General features: G+C 38.0%; 1 protein-coding gene across 1 annotated transcript in view; it reads right to left on the reverse strand.

Moving 5' to 3' along the window:
- Positions 1–21,971, reverse strand: part of LOC306800081 (myosin-IIIa-like) — a gene marked incomplete at its 3' end in the record, with an annotated part of 50,798 nt that overhangs the window by 456 nt on the left and 28,371 nt on the right. The window contains exons 16-23 of the mRNA XM_079301880.1: positions 20,019–20,130; positions 19,229–19,391; positions 18,499–18,585; positions 13,543–14,492; positions 12,749–12,887; positions 5,463–5,572; positions 3,348–3,388; positions 1,476–1,616 (exon numbers count right to left, since the gene is read on the reverse strand). Coding sequence (XP_079158006.1) covers positions 1,476–1,616; positions 3,348–3,388; positions 5,463–5,572; positions 12,749–12,887; positions 13,543–14,492; positions 18,499–18,585; positions 19,229–19,391; positions 20,019–20,130 — 1,743 coding nt within the window. The remainder of the gene's footprint in view (positions 1–1,475; positions 1,617–3,347; positions 3,389–5,462; positions 5,573–12,748; positions 12,888–13,542; positions 14,493–18,498; positions 18,586–19,228; positions 19,392–20,018; positions 20,131–21,971) is intronic.

A 21,971-nucleotide genomic window follows, 5' to 3' on the forward strand; every position in this document is an offset into this window, starting at 1 on the left:
TTTGCTCTCTATTTAACCTGCCTGTGGAGTTCACTGTAAGTGTCCATCTCCTTTTTTTTTTTTTCAGATGGCAAGATGCATTTTGGATGCCACCTCTGACAGGCTGGAATGATGATGTGGCATCAGCTGTTACCATGGAGCAAGATTAAAAATAAAAGACAGTTATTGAAAAGGTAAATTACTCTGAACTAATTACAAAAATCTGTAGTGTTCTACACTTAAGGTGCCTCCACCACTGGTTCTATACCAATGTCAAAGGTAAACTGCTAAATAAAAGAACTCAGTGTTTCACTTCTGTAGGTTGAAATGGCTGCACAGTCTTTATATCCTGGTGGCCCCATACAAGAGATACCGAAGTGCAGAAATGTTTATTAATTGCATGTATCTGCCCTCTGAGGTAACTGTAAATTTGGAAGTTACACATATTTTGTTTCACTGTGGCTACTTAAGCTGCAATCAGAGCAGCAAAGAGTAAAGGGCAAGAAATTCCTTTTAGTAAGCTCAGTAGCAAAACTTTCACTCACCTGAACCAGACCTCAGGGTGAGAGATTTAGAAATGCAACATTTTCTAATGGTTGTAAAATATATGGTAATTCCCTGATTTTATTACTTTTAATTACACATCTTCACTTTCCTGAAACTAATTTAGATCCTACATGAAAAACAGGCTGGATATGAATTACATAAGGCACATAAAACATTCTATATTCTAAATGTTCTACAAACATTTCCTCTATTACTACAGATATATTTTCAAATTCAGGGCTCATCCCAGGCTTAGCATTTCCCTTAAGACTTTGACCTAGATAGTTTTCCAAACTTTTCTTACATTTAGGAACATGCAAGAAGATACAATTATATTAAGATATATAGAAGTGTGTTTGCATGTGCAGTGTGTATGAGTGAAGTGGCAAGAATGAGAATATGAATTCCTTAGTCTGGCATTAGTCACCCTCTATGAAGTCTATTTGGGAAGAGAGGAGGGTGAGTGAACCCTCCCTTTGGGGTGTTTCTCCTGGTGTCCACCTTGGTGAGGTGCATGCAGGCTACAGGCACCTGTGCTGCTACAGGACAGCAGGAGAAGGAGGAAGTCAAGCTGCAGAAAACATGGAGAAAGTCCGGCACACCATTTAAAACCTAACTAATCAGAAATACAGTTTTTAGGTTCTGCTTCAGTTTAATTTTACTTTAGATCAGAGATGCAGAATGTCTGTCCATCTGGCCCTTGGGAAACCAAAAACTGGCAGGTAGGCTGAGCACAAATCACACTGGCATTTATCCCTCTTGAATGGGGAATATTCCCATTTTGAGATGGGAAATGTTAGCTGTATATTTTGCAGGATAATTTGGCAAAATTTCATATCTAAACCAATATATTTATGTGTAATTTGAAAACGCATTTATTGTTATAAATATTTTGAATATGCCAACAAGTATAATATTTATTTTTTCTATCACTATTTTGCATGAATTACCGCTCAGTAGCTCGTAAAATGGAAGTCCTGCGCTCAATCGGGTATCTCTTCCTTCTTGTGGTAGTACTGCTGTCCTTGGAGCTGGAGTCAGTAGATGAAATTTCTTGGTAGTAGATATCTAAATCTAGCACTTTGCTCAGACTGTCAAGAAATAAGAACACTAAGTTAACAGTTTAAAATTTCAGTATTATTTTCAACATACACACCCAAGGTAGTAAAATATCATTACTAGTTCTGTTTATGTGCTGAGGATCTAAGGAGAAATATATAGGCACAAAAAAAATATATCAGTCTCTGAAGTATGACTGCTGCAAAATGTAGATATTGAGAATTTTGAAATGCTAAATACTTTTATATATTCATAAAGGAGACATAGATTACTGAAATTGTTTGTATTGTATTGTGTATTGTATTGTGGATTGTATTGTGGAGAGGCATTTTTATGGTATGATTTATCTGGTCTGTTTTAGATATCTCTTTGAGCAAGAGATTAATAATTTTCCTAAAGATGACTATTTTTTTTCTCTGAGTACAAGAAGAGAGTCTAAAGCAACTAGCTCAGATATGAGTATCAATAATGCAGACATCTCTTATTTTGTTAGGTGAATACTGTCAGAAAAATATAAATCCAAACATCCATTTTAGTATGGCTAAGGAAAGAAATAATATCATAAAAAAGAATCTGAATAGAGAAGTTCAGATTTCAATCCTCACATTGTTAGAAACCAGAAGTAACTAATTTGTTTACTTGCTATGTTCCACTAATGCAGAGTCAGCACATGAAAGAAGATGCAGTCAGGGAACTGGTTAACTAGATTTAAGATGAGTGAAACCTAAATGAGGCCAATGAGGGAAAACACCACATTTTGGAGTCTTAGTTATTTTTTCCTCCTAGACTGAAGTCAATAAGTGTGAAATTTTTAGGATCCAAATGACATGAGAAAAAAAAGCTGAAAGAGACCAAACATGGGGGACCTGGATGTTAGGTCAATCCTTTAAGCTGCAGCATAATCAAGTGCAATTTAAATTGCAGTTGAGTGAAGCTCAATGCTGTGAGCACGTTTTATATAGATGTCATGTCATATGTATCCTCTAAGATACATATTTTAGCCACAGAGTTTGTATTCTGCAACCTCAGCCGAGGACAGTGCAGGGAGCCCATTCATCTGGCAGCTATGGGCAGGCTGGCATTGCACACATGATGCCAAAGCAGTGACACTGAGGGGGCAGCAGAAAAGCCTCAGTACAGAAACACAAATAAAATGTAGCTATGATGTATGTCAGGAGCTGTGAACCAGGTCTGCAGCAACATAAGGATCTAAGATACAGAAGGACAGAATGTACCTATTGCTTCCTTCTTCTCTGCAGAGATCCATCAAAATAGGTTAGTTACACTGGGAAGAAAACACTTCTGGTTCAAATTTCAAGGGCTACTCTTCTTTAACTGTTATTCATACTTATTGTTTTAATTTTTTATTATCTATTTCCAGACACTCATATATTTTTAGGAGAAAATTTTGACAGTCTTTGTATTTTTGCTGACAAAAAAGAACTGTTTTCCCTTTTGCTTTGACTAGAATTTTAAATGCCTTCAATTATTTTCTGTGTCAGAACTATCTTTGATGTGGACCTTATCTTATTATAATTGCCTGTGTTACCATGGTAAAGGACCATGTTTTAGGAAAACTGAATGGCTGAATTCTATAATGGATTTTAGTCAATGAAAACTGCATTTTAACTTTGTATATATGTCCCCCTGTGAATCACCAAATTACCGTTCTTTTTTCAATGCTTTATTCTCCTGGTTGAAGTACAGCTAAAGACTATTCTAGAGTACTGGAGTGACAATAGTGAGATAATGAAAAAAATTACCTTTCTTTTCTTGGTTTCCGTTTTTCATCTTGTATTGATTTCTAAGAAAATAAAAAGTAATTAAAAATACTAAAAGGAAAGCTTATGCAAACGTAAAATTCATCAGTGTTAGGTAGGAGTGTGTTGTATACTTTTCAGTAAAAAAAATAACAGAAAATAGGCAAATATTCCAGGGAAACTTCTTTTAAGAACCTTTGAGACTGAGAATTAGATTAGGATTGTTGCTCCCAAATTTGTTGCCATACTGTGAAAAAAAAGCCAAAGTAATGATGATCAGAACAGAAAAACAAGAAAAGGGACTGTAAAGTCACTGAGAATCAGAAATCCTGATAGACTTCGGTATGACGCAATTTCAAAATCATAGGCTGATTTTTAAAAAATATACCCCAAAATAAAATTCTTCTGCCTTATATGAATAATGGGCTATTGTCAGGCTTCATTTACACCTGTATACCCCTTCAGGCCATCTGATATGTAAAGAGAAGTGTGAGAATGTAAGGTGTCTAATTAATGTCTGTAGTATGATGTGAGAGAAATACCTGACTTTGCAAAAGATAGAAATTTTTTTTAATGCACTCATATTGTGTTTCTTCACTTTCATATGATCTGGGATTGATAATAATCTGTGAATTCCTGAAGGTCACAGAGATTTTTAATAAGGTAGAAAATCTGTAATAGCTGGGAAAGCTGACTGCCCTCTAAAGCTGACTGCCATCTAAAGTTAGAGCTTAATGACTTAGCTAAGGTCTAAGAATTTAACAACTAGTAGGTTTCCTTTCTAAGTTTCAGTACACAGATATTTACATAGAACTTGTCTCTGATCAGTGAACTTCATGTCAGGAAGACAGGTTTCTCTTTTTCACAGCCTCTTGAAAATACAACTCATTGAAGGTAATATTGATTAATACCTTCAAAAGCTGTTGCTAAAAAATTGATTAAAAATCTCTTGGCACTACTGCAGTTTTTGTTTGCACTGATGCTGTGGCTGTTATCTGGTATGCAGCTGGCCATGTAACAAATCAGCTTTCAGAAAATACTATGTTCCTGACCCTACAGTCTTAGTTTCCTAAACAGTAATTTACTTCAGAATTGCCCTTCTCAGAAATTTCCAAATACAGATTCTGTGTCATGCCTTTCATTTCATCCTTTATCTCACCAATCTTGCTTTCACAAAACGGATTTTATTTTTACATGAAAATTTATTTTTAAGAATTTAATTTCTTTTCAGAATATCACTGTTCCAAAGCTGTGTTATTTCAAAGCCCCAGAATAAAGCATAGCTGCATTTGTCTTTTTTTGGTATGCCAGACACAACCGTCCCTACAGGCCCTGGTGACACCTTCTGTTGAAAGGAGAAGCAATTGCCATGGTTAGTTTATTAGCTGGGTTCTCACCGGCTGTTAAAATAGGTCACTAAGATTCAGGCACCTCGAGCAAGTCAGTTTAATTGCTCTTTTTTTGTTGGAAGTGCTTTCTGAGCTGCTTTTACATTTTCACTCTCTCTGCTTACTTTCCTGCCTTTTTCCCCATATTTAAGGGCACTGAGGTCAAGAGGGGAAAGCAGCACTCAGTATCTGAACTTGGACTAAAGGCTATATATAGCCACACTCAAATCCATTAGTCTCCTGAGCTGCTGGTATTTGCCAATGCCTTCATAATCACTATCTGACACATTTGTAAAGGAAGTTACAGTGTGCATACTAATACAACTTATTTTAATATTTGCTCTCTCTGCAAGATCAAGCACTAATTTAGATGCTCAAAATAGCTCCAAACAAACCGGTGCCTCTCCTGGTTCTCTCCTGTGACTTACAAAGAAACTATGGAGACAGGGCACTTGATTTGGTACTGAAAATGCAAATGCTACTTATGCACACAGTGAAAGTATTTAGCTACAGGAGTAAATACTGGTCTGACAGAGCTCCCCAGTCTGGGTAGCTCTGTACTTCCATTCCAAGTCTCATTTGAAATGTGGAGTTTGTGGCCTGCCTCCTTTCAGCAGGACACAGGTTTTATGATGCATAGGAAAAGAATAATGGGAATTGGGCAATTAGAAAGATAGTTTAGGAGGGAATTATCTGAAAGTTTTAGCCCAGAAAAGCTTCTTAAACTCACATGTATTAGAGTATAGTAGGTAGAGTCTTCCGGATTATTTAATGTCTTGGGCTTCCGTGGCCTTCTGGGGGGTCTCTGCATTGGGCGAGAGTCTTCTACTTTGGCCACAACTGTAAAAAACCAGAAGATAGTAATGCTTACTTCTTCACAGAACTGGAACCCTTTGGAAAAAACAGGAGATAATTTTGCCAAAGAGAGAGAGAGAAAAATTCACATTGCCACTTTTACTGCTCGCAGTAATTCAAGTAAGCAACTGGTTTGGACATTTTCATCAGCAGAGAATGGGTTTATCCACTTGAGTCCTGACTGCCCATAGGGACAAATGGCACATAATGAATGCCAGGCTGGAACAGCCTGGAGGTCTGACTGGCACAGGCCTCTCCTTCTGAAAAGGGCTGATGCTCCATATTCAGAAAAGGGTTCTGAGGGGTAATGGCTACTGTGAGGCCATTGCCTCATAACAGGGACCTGTGTGGCAAGGGTGATGTATTTTTCAGACTCAAGTCAATTTTTAAGGTCCTGAATGAGGGAACTAGGATTAGACCTCTGTTTCAAACGTTGCCCTCTACCTTATCACAGTGAAGGTTTTCCTCCAGGTGTCCTGCTGAGGCTTTTAATTTCAAGCCAAATCATGTGCCACTGGGCAACACAGCATGGCCGTGTTCATCACATCCAGTGTAGTCTATGTTATGTACTCAAATTCTGGTCTCTATTTCTACAAAAACTTTCTGCAAACATGTATAAAATGCCTTCACTATAACAGAAATGAAATCAAGATTTTAACACAAAATGGAACTACTGTCCCCTGGCAGTCCTCCAATTCAGAGTTAGATACTGACTTTCAGATTACATTGGCTGGCACATAGAGAACTAGTTATTTGCTTGTTGAAAATCTATATGCAATTCTGACAGTGCTAAGATGCAGGGCTGCTTGGGTTCATAGGTCATTTGTCACAACACTGACTGCAGGGTTCCTAATGCCTAGGAAGACCCCAGAACTGGCTCTGGAGGGACAAGAGACCACAAATGTACAGCCTGGTCAGCCTGGTCTCCTTCCCTTCAGGTTCACCTGTACAAAAAGTTTACAGTGACAGTGATTCCTTCATGATGAAGGAAAAAGGGGGTTGCACAGCAGCAGAACATTGATGGCAGAGATGGGTCATAGAGACACACATGGGGTGGTGAATGAAGTCACTGCACAGTGAACTGAGTGCTAAGGTATCTTGCATTATCCAGTGAGGTTTGATCTTGCCCTAAACATGTCCTTGTTCATAAATGAATATAGTGTGAGGTTGGAATGGGGATCTAGATACCAGTGAATTACTGAAGTGTGTTTTGCTGATATAATCCACTTCCATATGAAGTGACTTTAATACTATTTTGTTCCCCTATGACCATCAGAAACCCTTTTACATGATAAAAATAAAAACTCTCTTAGGTACAGCAGACATCTTATAAATTAAGCAGGTAGCACATTAATTTAAAATGAGAGAAGATCAGTAATACATCAGTGTTGACTCCTGCAAAATTAGCTGTTTAAGTTTTTTGTTATGTGTGATAAATAAAGGCTTGTAAAGGTCATGGGTATACAGAGGAGCCAGAATGAAAAATGTTAATTTAAATTGTAGTTGCATAATGATTACATTTACTGTTTTAGTTTCTTATCTGAAATGCAGACTGCTTCTTCTGTGAATGAATGAACAACTATCTTTTTAACATTGTGTACCTAAGAGAGCAATGGTATTTTTCTAAGCCAAGTTACAGATAACTCACGTTAAATAATGATTTCTAGATGCAATAAATTCATTTCAGTAACCTGTATTAAATATAAGTGAGATTCCTTGATTTTAGTAGGTACAGCAGGCTTGACTGGGCTCTTAATGTGGACTGCTGCCACCTTGCTGTATTTCAAATGGGCCACCTGGAGTTATCAGACTTTCCATTTGTTTGAGAGAAGAGGGACATCTAAACACAACAGGAGTCCAAAGTGGAAACACTACCTTTAAAAAATCCCTTAAAATTCAGTGCTGGTGAATAGAAACACCTTATGCCCTGTCTGTAGAACATGCAAAAATTTTGTCAGAGATAATGACTGCAAGAAAATATGAAAAAAGAAATGAAGCCAATTTGGCTCCCCCATTTTGGGGGCTCTAGGAAAATTCCAATAAAAAGACTCTCATTATGCCTAAAGATTTTTTACTGTCCCCAAGAATTCATCACTGTGTATGCTGTTACATGATTTAATTCATCATTGTCAAATGGATAAAGCATTATTGTATTCTAGACTACAATTATTCCAACTGAAATTACTTGTATACTTCTTGTGTGTGTGCTCTGCAAAGAAGACTGCGTTACACATTCAAAAATACCATTTTGACAATGATAGCAGTTTCAATAAAAAAAAGGCTTTTCATCTCAGCTCTTGTGTTGTACATGTGTAAGCTATGCAAAAGAATTGAGGGGAAAGAAATACTACGTTGGGGCAGGCAGCCTTCTAAGATTGGACCTCCATAATTCCTTTTTAAAATTGAATATAGGGCTGAAAATGCACTTCTGAGTTTTGCCTCCAAACTACACAGTAAGGTATGTGTATCCTGAACACCACCACAAACTACAGGAACCGAGGAGAGCTGCATGTGCTTGAAACGTTCAAGGATGAGCAAGAAATGTTTGAATAAAGATGAGTCAGTATCAACAGCCCTTTAGGTTGAACTGTCTGTACATTCTGACATACAATGATAAGCTTGGAAGACAGCAACCTCGAGGAATCAACACCCGTGGAGCCTCATGTAAATTAACGATGACTTACAACAGATTTGATACTGAACACTGGAGAAACAGTGTGGGTACAGCTGTGATAAATATCTAAGGGACAAAAGGTCTCTATTTATTAAGCCACCCAGAGAAACAGACTAAGCCAACTTTAGGTCATTTAAGTGAAATGTTACGTGCTTGATTTAGAGCTGTTCCACATCTTTTGGAGACAGAAGTACAAAGACAGGCTCAGAATTAAGCAGGAAGGAAAACAAGAGGAAAAGCAGTAATTGTACAGGTTTTGTAGAAGGAGTTGAAAGTCATCATTACAAATGGAAATACAGCAACTGGAATTTCAGGACTTGATAACGAGAAGCTAACAGGTATTACTGCTTACAACATTTATGTGCATACCTTTTTACTGTTTTAATTATAGACAGCATGAGGATGTAACTCAAGTTTGGAATTTGCACCGAGAAAAGCACTGCTCTTCAACATTCTGGTTAATAACTTTTAGGTATTTTTAATTCATGGGATGTTTAACACAGCCAGATTTGGAAATTACAGCTGATGGCTGTAAATTCTTAGCAATTTGGAAAAAAACAGAGGGATTATTCTGGCACAAATCTAGAAGTAGAAACTGCAAGAGGCTGATAACTTTCAGATTGTGTACAGCAGAGGTTGACAGTGCTCAATCTCTCACACCTAAGTACCACAGCCCCACTGAGGGAAGCAGTTTCAGACTCTGGCTGACACTAATGCAGAATCACAGAATAATAAGCATTGGAAAAGCCCTCTAAGATCATCAAGTCCAGCCTTGACCACCTTGCCAGGTAGACCATGGAATGAAGTGTCATGTCCAGCTGTTTCTTAAACACTTCCAAGGATGGTGACTCCACCACTTGCCTGGGAAATCCAATTCCCAACAACCCTTTAGGTGAAGAAATTCCTGCTGATGTCCAGCCTGAACCTCCCCTGGTGCAGTCCTCTTGTCCTGTCACTGACTGCCTGGCAGAAGAGGCCAACCCCCACCTGGCTGCACCCTCCTTTCAGGAGTTGTAGAGAGCAATGGTCACCTCTGAGTCTCCTTTCTCCAGACTAAACACTCCCAGCTCCCTCAGCTGCTCCTCATTGGACTTGTGCTCCTGCCCCTTCACCAGCTTTGTTGCCCTTCTCTGGACTTGCTCCAACACCTCTCATTTCTGGTGACCTGGGATTACTGCTTTTTAAGGGAGGATATTTAAGGAAAATGGCTGTATTCCATTTCCACAACCTCCCAGATCTTATGCTCTGCCATGGATCTGAGAAACTCCTAACACAGATCTTTACATCCTGGCTGCGTGGTGCTCAAAGGAGCATTCCTGTAGCCAAGAACCACCAGCCAGTAGTGCCTGCTTACCCTGTTTTTCTCCAGTCCCATGCCTCAGTGCTCCCTGGCTGACTACTCACTTGCAAGGAAGAAAGTCTGGCTGGTGAATACTGCTCTGCTCACCCAGTGCTACACAGGCTCCTCTTTCCTTGCTAAGGCTGCCCATTAAATTCCTGTAAATAGTGCTTTGACAGGCTACAGCAGGAGGAATCCTGGATGAAAATCCTGCTTGTCTCATTGCCTCATTTAGTTGCAAATGTCCTCAGCTGCATTGGGGTTCCTCATACCACATACATTTCATTCTAAATATAGAAAATTCTCTTCCTGAGATTTTGTACTTGAACTGTCATTTAATAAGTAGAGGGATGAGCACTATGATTCATCTAGAAAAAAAATAATTCCTCCCATAATGACCAAATTCCCTTCACTTCAGGCTTTGATCTCAAAAAACTTGACAGCAGCCATTTGTGCATCTGTTCTGACACTACAGCAACCCAAACTCACTAGCAGTCCAAGAGTGCAGTTCAGGGGTGCAGCCATCACATTTGGCTGAAAGCATGTAAGAAGCAAATATAACCTACTCAGAGATTCTAGCCACAGGGAACTTTGTTTATTCCAGGAACCTTGTGCAGCTTGCTTTATGCATTTTATAAATACTCATTTAGGAACAACTTAACCTTGTGGGTTTAAGATTAAATTAACCTTTTGCTCCGATGTTCTTTGAACTGCAAGCTTTGCATTTTTATTAAAAAACAAACAAATAAGCAAAGCATTTAAAAAATCTGAACATTTATCACAGTATGCCATCAGCTGTCCCTCAGTTCCTCCCCTTCAGTGGGTAGCAAATGTGATAAAATATTTTATCAGAGGAAGTGGTAAGTTGTGTGATTGCACAATGGCCACCTACCCAGAGACAAAGGCAGCCAAACTCTCCTATCTAGCTGTAAAATAAAATTCATGTGCTATAGTTGTAAAACAACATATAAAACTAGTGAAGCTGATGAAAAAGTGTAAATAAATGTAAATTATCAACGTAATTACAAATAGGCAAATACCACATGATTTAAAGAACACCTAAAGCTCAACAATCCCTGCCTTCATAAGAGGAGGAGAAAAAAACTAGCCATGGAGGGAAAGCTGCAGTAAAAGCATATCCTTCTGTAAATGAGTATGTATAAATCCTACTGGAACAGGTATTGTAGGCAGGTAGACAGGAAGGTTCCTCCCTGTTAATAAGGCAGTGGATCACCTCATCTACCTGCTGCACTTTAGCATGACCACCTGCAGGACTTACCTTGAATCTTTGTGAGTTTTGTAGATATTTCACTATATTGTATAGAGGAAGAAAATATATCCAGAATGTAGGTAACTCCTGTGTTTTAGACAGCACAGCTTAAATGAACTGAACACAGGCAAATTGTTACTTCAATATTCTCTGCATCAAGTTAGATCACATTTGCTATAATAAATATCTACTGAAGACAATGCAGGTTTGTGATAAAGCCAGTTTCCAACTGGCTTAAAGGCAAACTGTGGAATTACTGCAGTGTATTGTCTTCACTGTCTTGTGCATGGAAAAGAAACAGTTTTTCTATCATGTGAATTACATTCAAGTGTAGAAAGAGAGTTCACATTCCATAGCAAGAAAGGTTTTTCAGGGGACAGGTTAGCACAATTTACTACTGGAAAACTTCACTGTGACACTGCAGGAGCACAACATTTTCAGAGATAAAGGGAAGTGAAGTGAATGACTGGTCACCCCTTTTGGCAGGGCTGGGTGCACAGGTGACAAACTCTGGCAAGCTTTTGTCTCCTGTAAAGCTACTTAAATTAACAGCAGTGTGAAGGGTAGACTTCACTGCATTTTGCATATGGCAGGAACATGCTGGTACATTTTCACCTGGTTCACTTATGTGAGTGATGAGATCTTTAACTGATAAAACAGGGATTTGTATATTCCCTTTCCCTCTATCTACCTCTTTCCTCTAGCTTCTGTTGGAAAACCATGAGGTATTTTCCAAAGCATACATTTTTAATTTTTCAGGTTTATCTTGTCAAAAAAATCAGCAGCATTTAGTAGAGAACTCAATACAAGACTATTAATGACAATCACAAACCTTGCTCTGTCTTTAATGAAAGGTCATAGCACTTAGTTTTCTCTTTCCCAATTCTTTTTTTTTTTTTCAGACTTTGTAAACAGGCTGAACTACACAGATTACCTACCAGCAACCCAGTTTAGAGGTGTAGACACCAAAACCTTGTTTTAGCAGCTTGCCCTTTTGAGAGGACTCCAAAGTGGGACTGAAGTCCCATTCAAGATCTTTTCAATGTAGTCAGGTGAACAGAAAGAAGTTCCATCACACATGACAACTGAATCCACAGTGTTACAATGAAAATAGCACAACTAGCTCTAGGCAGTGAGAGACAGTCCTAGATCTTATCCCAGCTCTTCCCCAGAGGCAGAGCAGTGAGTTCACACAAGCCCAGCCACACAAATGGAGACACAGCCACAGTTATCTGCCACATCTGCCCTCATCTTCCTCCAAATCTCCAGCCCAGGACCTCTGGACTGCATCTCTAGAGATCACACCCTCTTAAGTGCATGAGTTAAACAGATGCTGAATTAATAAACCATTACATGCAATTTTAAGGACATACCCACCAAAATGGGTAGGAGTTACAGATTTTGATGCTAAAAATTCACTCAGCATATGTCATAAACTTTAGAAAAATGTTTGACGTATTACCTCAAAAACTTTTGTTTTGTTTTGAAAGCATAGTCCCTTATCCTACCAATAACACACACAGTTGAGTGACACCTCATTTAACAAGAGCCAATATAGAATTTTTTACCAAATAAAAGCATTCTTGAGATCGTGTGTCTAGGTCTCACAAAGATTCATTCAGCAATCCTAAGCAGCACTGAAACAAAATACAAAGAAAAATAGCAAATACATAAATCCCAAACAGATTTGGGTGTTTCCCTGGAAACTGTGTTCCAGACATGTTCCAGATATGGAGCTTAGTAGGAAAATATGCAGCCAGAGTAATATGAGCAGCTGGAATTAACTCATCTACTTGTTCCCTGACATGACCAGGAGTAGCTTCTTGTAAGTCCTGTTTAACAAATGAAAATTCTGCCAAGAGTGATGTTAAACATTACCTGACTGGCAAACATGAGAAGAAAGCCGGCCATTAGCTTGCTTATCTTTGGACATCATCACAGGTCTCAGCTGATGGGACAATATCATTTCATTCAGTTTTTGCTGCAATGCTAAGTAATCTTCAGATAATTTTGATATCTGAAAAACATATTTATACATTATTATAGAAATAAGTATACATGTTCCAAGGTAATCAAAGGTAAAATAGCGGACTAGAGAATTAATTTAAAAAGTATTGCTTCACCGACTGCAGTGCACACCCCTATCACATTTACCTCCTCATCTCTTGAAAAAAGATGGGAGAAAAAAATACACACAGGAAACTCAACATTGCAGATCAGTCCTACAGCTACTTCTTACTGATTCACACACGTGGGGAGATGGTGCCTTGCTGATGCAGGTATTCCTACAGCTGTAGGAATACTTCTCTGCACATGTGCAAGTCTCTGACATTGGCACAACAAGTTTAGTTTTATTTACAGGGACGTTTCACAAGTGTATTGAATTAGGGAGCTTGATGGGTAAACAAACATTTGAAAAGCAAAGTTACTGCATTTAACTTAAATCATACTAACATTGTTTTTGCCAGTACTCTTTGACTTTTCCTCCTTCCTGAAAAGGCTATTTTCTCTTGCAAATCAAAGTATGCATTTTTGTAAAACACACATTATAAAATCTCTGCCTTACTTTAGAGAGCAAAACCTCAGTGTCATAAAAGTCAGTAAAATAACTTGGCCATTCCCTCACTGCTCAGGATATTATGTTGCACATACATTGCTTACAAGCTTCTTACCTGTCGTGAAAAGGCTGCCAAATCACAAGCCTCTTTCTCTGAGTCTCCCTTCAGTGTCTTAGAGTCTTCAGCCTCTGTACTGGTGCTTTCCCTGCCTTTTGTTGTTTGGGGATTGTTATTTTGAACGTGTTTTGCTTCTGTTGGCTCCTTTATTGTTTTCTCTTGACTTTTGCAAGGTAGCTTCCCTTCTTTTCTGAGTTGTCCTCTCCTCCTGTAACCCCGGTAATTGCTCTGAATTACCACTGCTGCCTTCTCTTTGTCTTCTGAACCTTGTTTTTCTGCCTCAACTTGCTTCCATGAGCCTCTTCTTAGCGACTCTTTCCTTGTGATTCCTTTGCCTCCTGTAGGCATCACTGCTTCACGGTTTAGGTGGTTTCTTTCCACATCCCTGTCAGTTCTGTGCTGGACTACAGCAGATTCTTGATTTTGCCAGTCTGCACTGAGTGTGTCTCGATTATCTTGCTCTTGCTGGGGTCTAGGTTCAGCTGAGGTTCTGACAGAAGATTTGCTGGGTAACTCTTCCAAAGAGTCCTGTTCTTCACCCTCACTGACCTCTTCTACTGCCAGGTTCTGCTTCACAGACACTGCCTCTCCTTCAGTAGATGTTTGCTGTTGCTCCTGTACATTCCCCATGTCTCTGTACCCAGAGTACTTGCTGTCAGTGACAGTATCAGGTTCCTCTTGAGTCTCCTCACTTGCTACTTCTTCCAGTGCATCATTTTGAGCTGGCTGCAGTTGTGCTTCAAGGAATTCCACAGCAGATAATTCATCCTCTGCTATGGTAGCTGCTTCTTCTGTTCCAGGTTCAGTGCTCTCCACTTCAGTTGGACTTTCCTCAGGATCTTGAAGTTCTTCATCATCTTCCTTCTTGCTAATGGTTGCTGCATTTTCAATTTCTTGCTTTCTAAGTGATTCCCTGAATGGAACAGAATTTTGGGCAAAAATTACAGCTGAAGGAGATAAAGAATAGAGACAACTTTACAACTACCTTTGGTGGTCTTCGTATGCTAACTGGCAATTTGATACATTGCAACATGGGAAAGATTTAGTGCACATAGCTGGAATTAAAGATAACAATTTATGTTGTTATTGTTATTATTATTATTACTATTGTCTCTTAAAGTGAAAAGATATTACATTATTATCACCAACATAATAATCTCTTAGGTTCAAAGGGACATCCCTGTTAAACTTCATGGAAAATTGCCAGGAAGACAATGTAGGTTGTGTGAGAGCTGATAAAACAGTAAGGAATTAATTTAAATGTTAACAAAGAACATAAGGCATAAACCTTTTGGCATCTCAAGAATGTATAAATATACACAATCCTAAAAGTATTCTGTACTTCTGTCATCACCTTTGCTTATCTTGAACAATGACTTAAAATGAGAACAGTTCCTTGCAGATATATAACTCACTCTTGGCTGAACATTTTTTATTATGAGCTAATTCAAAAAAGAGACTAATCTATAGATTACATTAACATTACAGGTAGGTACAGTATTGTTGATCTTTCTCCTAAATGTGCTTTTATTCCTTGGGCTTGAAAAGATGAGAAAATTGGCTACTGCCATTAAAAACTTTCACATAAATGTACATTACTTCTGCATACATATCTAGAATAATCCTAATTTGCTTCACTCATATTTTATAATGTTGTTATTCAGTACTGTAATTACTAGGAAGGGACACATTTGAGAGACATAAGAGAAAATAACACTACCTCCTGCTTTTGAAGACCTTCCTCTCCTTATATCCCCTGTAGTGAGACTGAATTGTTATTGCTGCTTTGTTTCTTGTTTCAGTTCCTTCTTTTATCTTCTTCCTGAATAAGTATCCTCTGGCAACTGATACAAATTGTAATGCAAAACAACCTTAGGCAACAAGCAATGGGTGTCACACACATTTCAGACAGTCAAATTCTAACAGCATTAAACAAAAGCTAATAAGGAAATACAGACCAGGGTCCCTATTAGGATTATGTTTCACCTGAAATGGTTCCCATAAAACCTTTTTGAGATTTTAGAAAGCTGTATCTATTCTACATGAGGACACAAACAGCTCTTCCCTCATATTTTGTTGGACTCAAGAAAATATAGGAAGATGCAGAAGAACAGAGCTAGAGAAGTGCCTCCAGAACACACTACTCTGAGCTTAATGTACCTGCTTTGCCTGATTCAGGCAACTGATTTGACTCTGTCTTTCATTTCCATAGGAAATACCTGATTATCAGCCTATAGAGATTACCAGGTTGTCAACTGGCACAGGCTTGGAATTAGCTGAACATTCAACAGATCAGAGAGAAACTGAGAATTTTATAGCTCAGCAGTTACAGAAGATTTAGCTCATGCTCCTTCTGCAAAGATTGATTATTCAAAATTAAAAGGCTCATCATGGAAGATGTGCTCCACAGTAACCAGGTGCACTCTGGCAGAGAAACTCCCTACTTGTGCTTTGTGGGAGGCACAAGGTGAATGTTCTGGTCTGAACCAGAAATAAGGACACAAACTTGAGCCTTCCCTGAGCCATGTAGGTGCTGATGGGTCACTGGGGCCCTGGTGCAGTTGCCAGCACGTTGGTATCTGGTACCATCTGAAGTGCTCCAGGATAGCAAGGCATCCATGTGGTGCTGGCGGGAAGAACAGGACAGATGGGACTTTCTGGACAGGAAAAGTTGGGTATACCAGGTGAAAGAAAGCTGGAGGCCAGACAAGATAACCAGGGCACCTCAAATGACACGAGATACCAATATAAGGGCAAATGAGCTGAGCATTTGCTGATTTTGATTACAGTTATTCAAACCCTAGGCTCTACTGACTGTAACAGCAGTTTAGACACCTAAATCATATTTAGACATCTACACTGAAGTGTTCTAATCAGAAACTGAATTACATTCAGAATGTTGCTTCAAAAATTTTTGAACTTGCAAATAATTTCATAATGAGAGTTGGCACAGTCTCCACAGTGCTGTGATTTGGACAAATCTGCAATTTCAGAGATTCAGCACAAATCCGCTAATCCTTGGCAAAATAAAAAGAACCCAGTGTTTTGTCAAAATAGTTCTGTTGAACTTTAATTCCAAATTCAGTACCAAGAGTATGGGGATAGTGGATTCAGGTGATTTCAATACTCTGTGGACATGGTAAATAGGGTACTTCTTCTTCAGCTTTGCTGAGAGTGTTTTGCATCACAGTGAAAAGGTCAAGCTCACTTGAAAATAACAACGGAGAATTAGCAGTCTGTTCCAACACATTCATATAACTTAGTGCTAAGTTTTATGTGCTTTAGCATTCCCCACTCATAACTTAGACCAGCTTGAGCACCACTAGGTGCAGCAATGTAAGAAGCACCATATAAAATGGGAAAAATTACACTTTGATAACTGGATATAGGATAAAGAAACACAAATACTTATTGGAGGTAGCACAATTGGATTTTATATTGCTGTCTGACAGAGTCTTAGAAAAGTTGAAATTGAAAAGCACTTGGAATACTTCTTGAGTTTCTTGGACTTCTGAGACAATTCTCTTTCCATTTTCATATAAAAACAACTCAACAGGAGTAGTGTTGAAACAAATCATCAATGGACATGCCAATATGAGCTGCATCTGGTTATTTTTTGACTATTCTGTTCACTTTTGAGGTTCTCTGAGAAGTTTATTATGAGATAGTTGCTGTCTAAGCTTTGTTTTCAAACTGGAAGAGGAGTTTTGTATTGCTTTAGAAATTAATGGAGGAAAAAATGGAGAGAGCAAAGTAAAAATGGAGTTCATTTTAGTTTTGGCTTCTTGTGCACTGAAAAAGTTGAAACTGCAGACACAACAGAGAAGGTGGACAAAAGAAACACTTGGAACAATAACGGAGAGAAGTGTTACACCTTTGCATTTGCTAAATATCCTAATATAATTGACAGCATTCAGATGTAATATTTTTTGGCACTGGATTACTGGATTTTATGCTGGTTTTAGATTGTTTTCTACACTGATGAAGCTACCAGCTGCAGTGATCTTCAGTATACACTGGGCCAGTGCAATTAACAGACATCTGACAATGATTAAAACCAACAGTGGTGATGGTATATGCTCATGAAGGTGTATCTGAGGTTGCTTAAATCTAGATAGCCTGGGTACTGGCAACACTAGCTTGTATTTGGGTTGCCACCTTTGAAATTACTGAAAATGCTGTGCATATTTGAGCCATCTGTTTTTATAGAATCATAAAATCATAGAATGGTTTGGGTTGGAAGGGATCCTAAAGATCATCTAGTTCCAACCTAGATCAGCAGTTCCAATCCTGCTGCCATGGGCAAGGCCACCTTCCACTAGACCAGGCTGCTCAGAGCCCCATCCAACCTGGCCTTCAGTCCTGTGTCTCTCCAGCTGTGCTGCACCTCATTTCAGAGCTGCCTAGACTGTGTCTAGCTTGGGGATGTCTCTGCAGGGACAGGGAGACCAAAGGGCAGGGAGGAAAAAGGGAGTCCCATAGCAACACCTGGACCCAGGGTCATTATGACTGCAAAAGAGAAACAAAGCAATGGCAAAAAAAGAAAAAGAGACATGAGTGAATTTACAGCTTGCAGCCTTCCCAAATATAACCATTACTGATACACAGCAAACCTATTCCTAATCAGCAGCACCCACACACACAATGTGCAGACAGTGCCGTGTGGGTTTCAATACCACCCATAGCTGGGCAGCTGTAGTACTTCAATATCTCAGACTAGCAGTGACAAGGTTTGCTTTGAGCATCTCACTTCAAAGCAGTCCAAAATGCCTAAACCACTCTGAGGTACAGCTAACAGAATACACTGACCCATTTCAGCCACTGTATATAGATGTACAAAATAAAAGTTATACCTCAGAACATGCAAATGAGCATAGTCAATCAGTAAAGTGAGAATCTGGACCAATATATTGTCTATGGATAGCACATTAAAAGCCAAGAAACAATTCTTACTTGCTTGAAATTTGGTAATATATTCTTCCACTTTTTTATTATGCTTTGCATTTTTGTATTCTTTACGAGCAACAAACCCCCTGTAAGCTGAAAAGAGATGTAGAAAAACAGGTAATATACTAGGTACAAAAAATAATAAAAATATTCTGGAATTACAGATGTCTATTAAAATACTCATTAACATTTTGTAGGCTTTATCTTCCAAAAAACATGGCAAACAAGCACAAATAGTAAATCTACATAAAAAAATACATTTTCTGGTGAATAAAGTTATTATGAAATAAATTAATATAAAACACAAGATAATCAGAATGTAAAATAAGATTATGTTTGAAAGTATTAAAAAAATCAGTTGATGCCTTCATCAACAGGGTAATTTGCCTTATTATCTACGACAGTTAATATATTTTATTTTCATTATTGCATTATACAACCTTGTCAGTGCATGCCAGAATATTATTAATAAGAGTATTATCTGTGCAATCACACCCTTTCATTCTTAAAATTGCCTTTTAAATGTAACACTGATAAATGTAATTTCAGTAAAGAGATTGTCATAACCTGGTTAAAAGACATTTTTCTTCGTAAGGACAGATATGACCAAGTATAAGATATTTTGTGAAATTTAACAGCAGGAAAAGAGCAAAATCGACATCCAGTACACATTCATCTATCAACTGTACACATGCACTAGCTTTAAGCAAAATGTTAAATGTATTAAAGCTATTACCTGACTGTATTTTAATAGCACTTTGTTCCCTTTGTTCCTTTATCTTTTTGTATCTCCTTGAACCCAGCCACCCTCTGACATAAGCTTGAATCAAAATAATCATGTCAACTGTCTCCTTCCGCATTAAATTAAGCTGCTCCACATGATAGTATTTCAGGAATACCTTAAAAAGAAAAACAAACAAAAGTTTTAGTTACCTTCCCAGCCCATTATTCACTTGATTCCTTTAACATCAACAAGAGTTACAAGTTGGTTTCAAATGAACAGACCCTTCAGCTGTAGTACCTAAAGGATTGTTTGTAGAGATAGCATTTCCATTACTTGGGATATTAGTTAACCTTACTCTTCTCTTCAGCATCTTTAGTCAGTCCCTGCTCAGTAGTTTTTTTTATGGCAAGATTTTTTTAAAGTTCCAGTGCAAGCCTTCAGTCTGTAACTATAAATCTGTTTTCAAAACTACAAGGCTGACAGTTTTGTTAACCTCACAAATCTAAAGTACCTTACATAAACATGATCCAAATCTGGAACCTTCAATTTCTCCATTTCCCAGTTTTAACCTAAAACATTGTTTATTTACTAACTTGATTTTATCAAGCATGAAACTCATATAAGTCCTGAAAAATGAGCCCAGCACAAGGATCACCAACACATTCCTGGTGTATAGTAAGGACTTTGATTTTTAAAAAGAGTAGAGAACAAGAGCTACTATAAATGGGTGAGAAAACAAATTGTTTTATGAATTAACAATGGCATACAGGAATGATGAAGACATAGTGTATTAAAAAATTACTTTAGTTTTCCCAAGAACCCAGTTGTCAAGGTGGGCTTTTTCCAAGATGGCAGCACAGGTCTCCGGGCTGACTGGAGGATCATCATTTGTTTTGTAACAGATGAGGTAATACCTAAAGACAAATGCATGGTTCTTTATTTGAATAATGGAGGGTAATATATGCAAATACATTTAAACCATTCTTTTAAGTAAAAAAAAACTGCATGAAAGAAAACATAGCACTGAAAAAGTCAAAACAGCATATGAAAGAAAGTGCAGTTATTTATACACAGTACTATGAAACAATCAAAAGTGCATGAGTGACATATTGGACATCCTGGAGGGTTTTTTAATTCTATACCAACACCAGAAGTTTTTTAAAAAGAAGTCAAGTCGAGTACAGTAGTGCACCATTCCTTTCCTGCTCACTACATTCTGTGAAGGTGATTTCAGAGGTAATAGAAAAATAAAATACAAGTATTTTGAAAGCTTTTCTGCCTAAATTATATTATTTCATATTAAGAAATGTCATGAAAATTTCCTATCTTATCTCATGGTGCTAGACCATACTTAATATAATCTGAGATGCATCCCAGCCCTTGTTAGCTCTTTGAAATCAGTTTTGCAGATCCTCTTGGAACATGTAAGTGCCATTGTGACACATCATCTGTAAGCTTTGAATCTGGCAAACTCATTACTCAGAATTAATTCTGACTAGGAAAAGAGGTCATGATGCTCACTCATGAAAATTACCTGTGATACACCAGTTCAGCTGCTGGGTAGAAAACACTTGTTTGTTCCAGGACTTTCCAAAATGCTCTATAACAAAATGAACCATTTCTATCTTGGGTCTTTTGAATTTAAGAAAATTACATGAATTATGTGTGCTTCCTGACAGGACATTCTGCTTTTTTTCTTGTTATTCAGCCTTTAAACACAAAGCCTGGGTTTACCAGCTTTAAATGATGGTAACAGTTTGCTCATGGAATAAGAAAGAAAGAGACAATGTTGATTTTTTCTTTTTCACCTACAGTTTCCCTTTTTTCTCCTTTTCGTAAAACACAACAAATTGGCTTATTTTTATTATAACCAAATAATCAAGCCATAATCTCAGGTCTGTCTATAACACTCAACTACTAAAAAACATCCAAACCCAAAAAAATACATAAATTTAATAAAAATCCTTTCTCCTTTGAGGTCCAGGTCCTCAGAGCCAGAGATCTGCACATTCCCACTGTAATCAGGGGCATGCTGTCTAGAGAGCTACTCCATTATGTTTACTACTTTTATTTATTTTACCTGAACAGTTAAGTTTGGTTTATTTTTTTTTTTTTCATAAAAAGATGTCACCAAAAGCTACAGCACATCTTCTAGTGATAACGATCTTTTTCCATGCTGCATTCTTCCAAAAGAGCAACAGTTCTAGGATATTTTTTCAAGAAACAGGGCTATTAAAACATGCCTTTGTTGTTCTCCTCTAATTTCATGCACCTGCAGCACTCTGCTGCTAGCTCTCTGTTTCAAGTGCACTATTTCTTTTAAGTATTTTTGTCTGAATAGATGGTGCTTGTTTCTTCGCAGTTTTGATCTCCATTCCACACACCTCTGTTCTGATTGAGGCAGATACTCAAGGTCTTTATTTGTAAGTATAAGAAGTACAGATTTTTGGGGTGGAGGAGGAAGGTAGTTAAATGGATAATAAAACCACACTGAGTTCATTACTCTGCTTCTTAACAAGTGACTAATACTAAGGAATTATATTTTAAACCACACTTTGCACTGAATGAACTTTTCAGCCCTATACTAAGAATCCCAAGATGTCTACCTTGCACAAGCAGATGCTATACTGTGCTGAAGGGTGGGAGCTAGAGGAACTGTGGTGCTCCTGGGATGCTGTGGCTGAAAATTCTTGGCTTTAATATGAAGTCATGTATTTCTAAAACTCAAGTCCTTGAGGAAACTGGAAGAGTATAA

The sequence above is a fragment of the Erithacus rubecula genome (genome assembly GCF_903797595.1).
Source record: "Erithacus rubecula genome assembly, chromosome: 3".
NCBI lineage: Eukaryota > Metazoa > Chordata > Aves > Passeriformes > Muscicapidae > Erithacus > Erithacus rubecula.